The following is a 9,239-nucleotide window of genomic DNA, read 5'->3' on the forward strand; positions in this document are numbered from 1 at the left end:
CATCCCGTTTTCAATATTTCCCGCGAATCCCCCGTATTTTTAACCTCTCATTATGTTAGGTTCTGGGGCCTTGTAACAGTGGCGTGAAATTTATTTTCAGACGGACCTCAGCAAAAGTGAGCTGGCACGACTTTCACTCACGGTCCATCACTACAGGTCAGACAGCCCGTATCGCAACTGTAGCGTACTCAAATAAACAAGCCAGTTCCATCTTCCGTGTTCTTTCTTTCTTTCTCTCTTTCTTTCTTTCTTTTCTTTTCTTTTTAGCATAGAAACGGAATATGTAGTAAATAACGAAATACTGCCGCATTTTTATTCATCAAGCACACTTTAACCAGAAGTAGCGTAAAACGCATGCCCTGTCACAGCAAACGCACAATATAATGCTGTCACAACACTAACTGGATTTCCATCCAACTATTCAAAGCAAATTACTGCTTAAACTTCGCATCAAATCTTTTAAGTCGCATGAAAAATGTATTCGCTGAACAGAGGTGATTAGCAAAGGGTTCAGTGATACTGACTGATGGGAACAGGTTTAGTCGCATCAACAAGGGTTTTTTTTATTGCGATTTTTGGTACGTACTTCCGTTTAAGTAGCCATAGACAAGTTTTAAACCCACAGCTGTTCACTACTTCCCCCCGACGAGAGTGTACATTCTTAGTCCGCGTAACACAGCTGATGGAAACGCGCACAGACATTTCCTTAGTCGAACTGTCATGAATGCGCTTAAAATATGCGGATGTGCTGCGTGGAAAATCAGCAGCTATCTCCTGTTGAAGGTTTTACATCGCTAGAAGTGAAAACCAAACTGTTAACTGGGTAATTTAGATGTCAGTCAAACCCATCAAGCATTATGCAAATAAAAAAATAGCAATGCCAGTTCTGAAAGAGTATTTAGTATGGTATGAAGATTGTGACAGAAAATAAAATGTCGTTGCGCTGTTTGTTTTTTACTGTCATGTAAAATCAGCTACACTGGTCAGGCTCACCAATACACTCCCTCACAGAAGGTGCTGAGGAATGCAAAATCAGCAGCTTATGTCTACAGCAGGTCCCTTGTCACTCCTCACCCCTGTCCATTCTCTCAAACACCCCCTCTCTCCCACCCATTGGTAATAAACTTCTAAGTGCTGAATTTGAATGCCCTTTTGTGTTTTCATTTATGTAATGTAGGGGGTGTTCGCAGCATTTCACCTTCAACCAGATATCTGACTGACCGCCTAACTGTAGTCAGTTAGGCAATGTGGTAACTAGTTAATCCAATCCTTGTTGATGTTTTAAAGCAAGTGGTTGACTAGTGGTGATTTCAAGGTTCACTATGTGTACCCTTGTCTAAATGCAGGCTGCAAATTACGGGGGGTCTGACCCTACTATTAAGGGGGGGGAGGGGGGCCTCAATGCGCATTGGATGCGTTTTCACCTGTACTTTTGAGCTGTCGGATCACCAAAATCGGATCTTAATGCAAGGTGTAAACAGGGCCTAAATGTAAGGGGTAAGGCTGGTGGGAGGGCCCGGAGGACAGCGCCAGAACATCTCCCTTTTATTTTCAAAGCCCAATGTTGACAGGTATACATCTGAGGGCGAAAAAAATTAACTCAAACATCAAGAAAAACAAAGACAACGAGGCCATGTCTCATGTGTTTCTTCTTAAAATACTGTTATTTTTCGTCTTTCTTTTCTTTTTTAAACTTGTGATTTTTCTTTCTTTTATTCTCTTTGGGAGTGGACACATTAGAGACCTTTTTCCCAGTCTCCCATGGCAGTATGCTTGAGGGAGACTGTTATTAGGGTGATCTGGTCATAAAAATCAAGAATAGCTAATCCTGAGCGTTGTCAGCATCTAGATTGGCACGCTGTTTGACCGACAGAATTATCTTACGTTACAAATCATTTCCTCTTTTGTCATGACAGCACAGAAAGACTGACATGGCGTGTGCAATAGTATTTAAACCCTGTTTAAAAATATAAATGTTATAAGGATTTCTGTCCGTGCAAATACCCCCCCCCCCATAAACAAACAAGTAAGTAAATAAATAAAAATCAATACACATGCAAGAAAGGGTGGCATGTCAAACAATAGGGGAGATTATCTTGGTCCAATACTTTGTCTTTGGAATAATCCAGAACATTAATGCAAACAATATGAATGAAGAATTTATCTTGAATTCATGAATTTGAAATTGAATGAATGCCACAACATATAATTAAAACCATGTTGGAAAGTACTGAGGTCTGTTTACTTTCTTATCACTGCAAAATGTACTCACCAACTCACCACATGTATACTTCAGAGAAGCACTAAAGCTAAGCCTGACGCAGCATTTCTCTCACACGGTATTTGTAATTTGTTTTCTAAAAAAAGACAGAACGGGACAGTGCTTTTGTGTGAGAGATTTCTGTAGTGAGATAAGGAAATATATAAAGGACTCCACCAGGCTGCTCAAGTGCTTACCCTCAGCACCTGAACTCAACAGCAGGTAAGAGCATTCTTCACAAACCAAACTGGACTTTGTCCCAATTTTTTTTTACAATTACAATGCATTAATGGCTAGTTTGTGTAGAGGTTAAACACTAATAAGTGGAGGCCTGAATCATGCAGAAAGCCAAATTCCATTGTAGCAAATTATTTTGATATTTTTTCAGTAAGTGTGTCCATCCTTACATGTGGATATGCTTAGAGCAAAAAAAAAGTGATTTAAATCATGATATATGCAAACATAAATTCTATTCAGCACTCTATATGGGAACAAACATGAGATGGTTTGCTTTGCTTTATTGACATCGTATTTCGGGGTAGAGTTTTTAGAGTTGTGTAATCCTAGTGAAAATATGGTATGTCCTTTATGGAAAGAGGATGAAGATCGTAGTTGCCATCGCACTCTTCCTGACCTTCGTGGAAGTGGAGAGTTCCCTACTGATTGGTGCCTTCAACATCCAGTCCTTTGGTGACACAAAAGCATCCAATTCCACTTTGCTTGACATCATTACAAAAGTGAGTCTCCTCCTGCACTTACATACTCAGTCATGTTTTAACACTGATGTTCAGGTTTGTATGACATGATGCCCGGTGGAGGAAGGCATGGCCTTTCTGTAATGTGTGGTGCCTTTGGTAGGTAGTGCACCCCCATGACATTTATATGGTGTATTGCTGATAATGTCTAACACTATGACATTTGTATGACATGATGTGTTCGGGTATATCGTGCAGTGTTATGACAAGAGTATGTGTTGTGTTTTGGAAGATTGTGCACCGCTATGACATCGTGCTCATTCAGGAAGTCAGAGACAGTGATCTGAATGCAACCAGGAAACTGATGGAGAATCTGAACAAGTAAGTTAGATATACCTAGTTAGATATAACCTTCATATAACTCATCACAGAATTAGTCCTTAAAGACAGTATGATGTCACTGCTCAATAAATGAATATTCATGATATTATTACTATTATTATTCCACAGGGGTACTACCACATATGAATACACTGTCAGTGAACCTCTGGGTCCAAGCACTTACAAAGAGAGATATCTCTTTATCTACAGGTAAAAAAAAATCCCTGCCCTCAACATACCAGTTATGATTATGTGTCCATATGGGACAATCATGTTTTTAATACAGTGTTTCCTAATCTCGCAGCTGTGGATGCACAGCACTGCACAAATCAGATCTCTCTCCATGCAGACACACACACACACACACCTAGCTTAAACATAGGCTCTGAAAGCTTCTTTTGGCCTTTCACCCAGAGCTAAGGAAGTGTCTGTGGAGAAATCCTACTTGTACGGTGGTGGCAAGTTCACCAGACAGCCCTTCATTGTCATGTTTTCTTCCACTTCTACAGGTAAAAAAAAATACCAGCAGTCTGAAACTCTGTAAAACTCACATTTTGGTTCATACACTAATGTAACCTCATGAAATACCTGAAATGAGAAGGGAGATGTTTGGAACATGTGTAATAAACAACCGAATGATGATGCTATCGAAAACCTTCAAGGAGGGTTTCTGTCCGCATGTGGGGAGTCACAAAAACCAATACTGAATATCAAATGAACACGTTAAGCCTAAACACTGCCCTGCAGAGATGTATCGTCTAACATACTGTGACAATAAGCATCTGTTCTGTGTCCTGCTCTTTATACAGTCGTGAGGAACTTCGTCCTTGTCCCTCAGCACACACGTCCACAAAATGCTGTTGAAGAGATTGACGCTCTGTACGATGTTGTTGCTGACATAAGATCCAAGTGGAAAACCAATGTAACGACACAGGACTGGAAAAATGACAAAGACCTGTATTTCCACTGTTAACTGACAGGGACCTGTAGTTTCATTTTTAACTGCCACACCTGCTTTACTGTGAACATCATGTTCTTCTGAACAAACTCAGCTTGTGTTCTCCTTTACACTATCAAGACCAATAATACCCCCTTACCTGAGGCATCTTATCCCTAATTTCAGGTTCTCAGTACATAAGCATTTGACCTTTATCTTTCTTGTGAAAAACACTATTATGATCCATGAACTAAAGAAATAAATAACAAGAATATCATTCAAAAGTAACTGAAGGACAAAATGAACAGTATCTGTCTGTTCTGAGCCTGGTAGGACACACTGCTGATGGGAGACCTCAACGCCGGCTGTACCTATGTCAGAAACTCAGATTGGTCAAAGATTCGTCTCTTCACAGACAAGAGTTTCCACTGGCTGATCCCCAACACGGCCATCACTACGGTCTCCCCCACCACTGCCTGTCCCTATGACCGGTAAACTGATCCAGTTTAATCTCATCTGTTCACACCCATTATTTCATTGCCCTTATATAGGTTACTGGGTTATTGTGAAGACGTGACGGTAATAAGATCCATAATTCAGTGAAGAGATTCATCCAGTTGAAACAGTGTTGTTGAGTATATGAAATGTAAAAGAAAAGGTCCCAGGCTAATACAGTGACATTCCTCACTGCAGAATTGTGTCCACTAACTACATGATGAGAGGGGTTGCTTCTGGCTCGGCGAAAGTCTTTGATTTCCAGAGACATCTGGGCCTGAGCCAGGAACTGGTAAGGCATACTGTGTTTGTACAGTGGAAATAGCATCTCTATCAATAATTACCGCAGCTGGTAAACACTTGACCTTATTAATGTGTTATATGTTACGGAGTTTCTTCTGAGGCCTTTATCATTGTGCTTCTGTTCCAGGCTTTGGCTGTGAGTGACCACTTCCCTGTGGAGGTCCGACTCAAATGAGCCAGAACTGGACTCCTCCTTCCAGAACCTTCCAGTTCAGTGGCTGAAGTTGTCCACAGAATTGTGAATTATGAATTGTGCTTCACATTAAACATTCACTGAATGTTACGAGATGTTGTGTGTTTGTTTTGCGTGGAATTCAGTTCGAATATGTGAAAGACTGCTCATTATACGTGATTATATGTGTTTTACACTCTCTAAAAGGAACGAGTGACTGAAAATTATAACAGAAATCTCAAATGACTTGCCATCCAGTTTCTCAATCAACAGCAGGGAATGGCTTTTTCAAACCCACATATACCACCTGAATCTCAGTCTGCTGATGTTACCGGCTTTACTGTCAACACTAAAACAACACTACAACAAGTTAGAAAACGACCTTCAAAGAGAAAAGGAAGAGAAAAAATCAACGTAATGACGAGATGACACGAGATCCTTGGGCAGAGACGCGAAGGCGCGATCGTGAAGAAGGCATCTTCAATAGCAGGCACTAGGGGCGTCGGTTCTGCTTGTCTTTAAGCCTTCCTCTTCTTTAACATTTCAAGGTACATCCCGATCGACTTCTGGATCGAGTCTTTAGTGATGAAGCTGACAAAGTTTTTAATGTCAGCCTCTCGACTGGCCAACAGCTTGTCTATGATTGGCTTCCTCATCATAGACTTGCTTATCTGTCGAGCATGATCTGTGGATATCGGAGAACACGTTCACGTCTGAAATGCAGTGACTGTAACTAAAACAAAAAAACTACAGCTGACTTCAAAACAGCTGAATGATAACTCTGACTTTCATCAAAACAGACTGCGTTACAGCTGCTGAGCAGGATAAAGAAAAATAAGATTAAAAAAGATTAACATTAGAGATGTCAAAATTCGCATGCGTTTACTGCAATACACAGTTTGCGATAAGGAAACCTCTTTACCGTGGGGTATTCTTAATCAACATATTTAACACTTTGGATAAATTATAAAACTGTTTGTGTGACACCGTGATAAGTCCCTCTGCGGAAACTCAGGTTAGTTTGTATGGAACATGGAAAATTTACAGGGGTCTGACCTGGAATAGTGAACCAATTGGCCATCGTCTCCATGGCAGTGCTCAGGACCTTGTCCTCAGGGACCAACCGGTCCACCAGGCCAATCTTGAGTGCTTCAGAGGAGCTGTAGAGATGTCCCAACTGCAGAGCCAGTTCCGTCTCCCGGTTACCCACCGTATTCATCATGGTGTCTTTAAACCTTCAACAATATGCAATCAAATATCCCTTCCTTTAAGAGAGACCTGTTTGAGCCTTTGAACAAAAATAACCCATTTTTACCAAACTAAAAGAGAACTAAAAATATTTCACCAGTGTTGAATCATTACTCACCAGAATGGAGCCACGATCCCTAGCTTGGTTTCGTTCAGTCCTATGCTGTAGCGAGGATTGTCCGCCATGATTCTGTAGTCACAGGAAATGGCCATCAGGCAGCCCCCAGCTGGACTGGAACCCTGAGATTTAACAGCGCCACAAACTAAAACCCAAACCAACCCAGATCCACCAACCATCAGTCAAACGGTTCACCCTCACCGAGCACTCACGTTTATAGCTGCCATTGTGACCATGCTGGATCCATAGAGTCGGATCCACATCTCCTGAACTGCCCTCCAGAATTCGCTGCAGCGTTCCGGACTCTTCCCATACATCTCCATGATGTCCAGTCCCGCTGAAAACACCTTCGGCTGGGCCTGGATTAGGATTTGTTTTATTACCAAACCTTTATTTAACCAGGCGAGTCAATCAGAACAAATTCTCATCCACAAATGTAAACATCCATATCCATAAATATCAAGCCATATCAATGTAAATGTTAAACGAGCAGCTGCTATACATTAGGTTAACAGTTCAGAGATTAATTTGACAAAACCAATGGAAGATACAAAACTGATACGATAACGTTTGATTGATAACATGGTCTGAGCATGCAAGAGCATTTAACCAAGGGCCAATTTTAGCTTTCAGTGAGGTTCAGTCTTGCTGAGGCTTGACCAGTGTTCTCATGACTTACAGAAGTCAGAATCAGACCCCTGCAGCCTTTGTCCAGCTCCAGTTTCTCCATGCTGATGGCAAACTCAGTCAGAAAGTCCAGGCTGAGACTGTTAACAGGAGGACTCTGGAACCTCATCACAGCAATGCCTGGTACACAAGACATTATTCACATCATGTTAAAAAAAAAAAAAAATCAAGCCAAAACGGTCACGTCAAACAAGGAAGCCCTTTGCCAAACTGTCATGGGCTACCGATGCAGAACAGCAGTTGGACTGATAAAGTGAAAAAGCTCTGTTAGAAACTACACGTAAGTGAGAGCTCTTACCGGTATTGCTATCCAGGTCTACCTTGATTTTTGATGAGGTTGATGAATTCCTGTGGTTTGACACAGAGTGTGGGAGTGCAAAACTCCATCCATTTTTACGGTGTGCAGAGAGCCCTATGAGAGGAACAGATTCATGGGTTTCATAAAAGACGAACAACTTATATTACAGTCATGAGTTCTTCTCCATGCAGAATTATTTAACTGATGTTAAAAGGGAATTCAGGTTAGTTAGCTAAAGAGTGGTTTAAAAGGCATAAGCTTAATTTTTTCTCATGCCATAACTCAAATATAGCACACAATAAGTAGGCAGTGGCTGAAATGGAGTAATCATGAATTGGCATTTCCAGGTACTAAATCCACACTCTGCCATCCGCGACAGGGGGCACCAGTGAACGCATATGGCTTTTGTCCACGTTCAGAGAGTGAGACCATGGTTTCCCTCTCCACATGGGTTAAAGGGACGCTCCAAAATGACTGAGAACGTAACAAAAATGTATGCAGCATGGGTATTGGGTTTGGCTATGCACCACTCACACGTTAGTTTACACGCAATAGTAACACGCACAGACAATGCTACAGACCGTGATAAACTATGTATTGAAGTACCTCTAAACAATACTGTCAGTAGTCGCATTGCTCCGACAGTTCATCTGAGGCTAGGTACGAGGACAGAGGTGGACTGTTCCCCTCGAGGGGGGCGTGTGTCATTCGTCAAACGGAATATCAACGCATTGAAACTTCGTTCAAGCTCATGTGGGTTTCGTGGAATACTCTATAATGATTCGTTTTTCTTGCAATCTTGTGTGCACATGCAGTTAAAGCAGAGATCATGAACTCCGACGCGGGCACTAAAAGGTCGATTTCCTGTGTCGTGTTCAGTTTTATTTGAATATTTAAAAGGTCAAAAAGTTAGCATGGGCTATTAATCACTTTTAGATGCGCGAGGAAGAATTTATATACTTCTCAAATTCACGTAAGACTGAGAGTATCTGAATGGAAACCATTCCAGAGATGTGACCTTTGTCCTACTTTTATGAAAACATTTGCAGACATGCTTTTCTGCGCGTAGCAAAACTCAAGTTAACTTGAATCATTATCACAGAGAATGCTGTCCGCCAACACCCAAACCATGCACATAACAAACAAAGTCACGAGCAACTCTTAGAGGCAAGCAACCTACCAGTTTGACTAAACCTTGCAAGCCGCCTTAGCACAGTTGCCATGTTGGATAAGTCCTTGCCACTTCCGTGATCCGATCTACAACAGCGGTCGAAGGGTGTGGCCTAAAATCTCAATCTTGGAGGTGGTTGGAGCCACTGCTTCTTCAATTGCCTGGATTGGATGTTATGTAAATCACTCATCCGAGGGAGGCGTTAAAATTATTTTAAACCCTGTTTGTGAAGTAATCTCGTATGATTTCTGACAGGTCATTGACGGGCTAATTAATGATTGATGTTGTATGGGCATAAGCTTTTCCGGGGTGCAGTAGTGTTAGTGTCCAACACCTGAGATTGTATTTCCACACTTTTAAATTATTTTCTTTAACTTTTAAGATGCACATAATATTGACCACTAAAACTGATCTCTGCAGCGGCAAATTTGAAATTGTCACACCCAACGGAATTCATCCGTTTAAATCAAAAGG

General features: G+C 41.3%; 2 protein-coding genes across 2 annotated transcripts; one reads left to right on the plus strand and one right to left on the minus strand.

The window, feature by feature from the left end:
- Window positions 1–2,859: 2,859 nt before the first annotated feature.
- LOC115826247 (deoxyribonuclease-1-like) lies at window positions 2,860–5,504 on the plus strand. Its single transcript, XM_030789987.1, has 8 exons — window positions 2,860–2,997; window positions 3,248–3,336; window positions 3,466–3,546; window positions 3,751–3,845; window positions 4,146–4,258; window positions 4,607–4,764; window positions 4,967–5,060; window positions 5,199–5,504. The coding sequence occupies exons 1-8, from the start codon at window positions 2,860–2,862 to the stop codon at window positions 5,244–5,246; spliced, it is 816 nt and encodes a 271-aa protein (XP_030645847.1). The 3' UTR covers window positions 5,247–5,504.
- A 62-nt stretch (window positions 5,505–5,566) lies between these two features.
- eci1 (enoyl-CoA delta isomerase 1) lies at window positions 5,567–8,850 on the minus strand. The gene is made up of 7 exons (XM_030789986.1): window positions 8,775–8,850; window positions 7,595–7,708; window positions 7,289–7,416; window positions 6,822–6,968; window positions 6,610–6,731; window positions 6,300–6,478; window positions 5,567–5,928 (listed from the first exon to the last, which is right to left on the minus strand). The coding sequence occupies exons 1-7, from the start codon at window positions 8,815–8,817 to the stop codon at window positions 5,762–5,764; spliced, it is 900 nt and encodes a 299-aa protein (XP_030645846.1). The 5' UTR covers window positions 8,818–8,850; the 3' UTR covers window positions 5,567–5,761.
- Between the last annotated feature and the right edge of the window lie 389 nt (window positions 8,851–9,239).

This window comes from Chanos chanos, chromosome 13 (genome assembly GCF_902362185.1).
Source record: "Chanos chanos chromosome 13, fChaCha1.1, whole genome shotgun sequence".
Taxonomy (NCBI): domain Eukaryota; kingdom Metazoa; phylum Chordata; class Actinopteri; order Gonorynchiformes; family Chanidae; genus Chanos; species Chanos chanos.

Coding starts and splice junctions, on each gene's coding strand:
- LOC115826247 (XM_030789987.1), top strand. CDS start 2,860: ATGAAGATCGTAGTTGCCATCGCACTCTTCCTGACCTTCGTGGAAGTG. Junction 3,337..3,465: donor CTGATGGAGAATCTGAACAA/GTAAGTTAGATA, acceptor ATTATTCCACAG/GGGTACTACCACATATGAAT. Junction 3,846..4,145: donor GTTTTCTTCCACTTCTACAG/GTAAAAAAAAAT, acceptor CTCTTTATACAG/TCGTGAGGAACTTCGTCCTT.
- eci1 (XM_030789986.1), bottom strand. CDS start 8,817: ATGGCAACTGTGCTAAGGCGGCTTGCAAGGTTTAGTCAAACTG. Junction 6,969..7,288: donor GGGGTCTGATTCTGACTTCT/GTAAGTCATGAG, acceptor ATCCTAATCCAG/GCCCAGCCGAAGGTGTTTTC. Junction 6,479..6,609: donor GGGATCGTGGCTCCATTCTG/GTGAGTAATGAT, acceptor ATATTGTTGAAG/GTTTAAAGACACCATGATGA.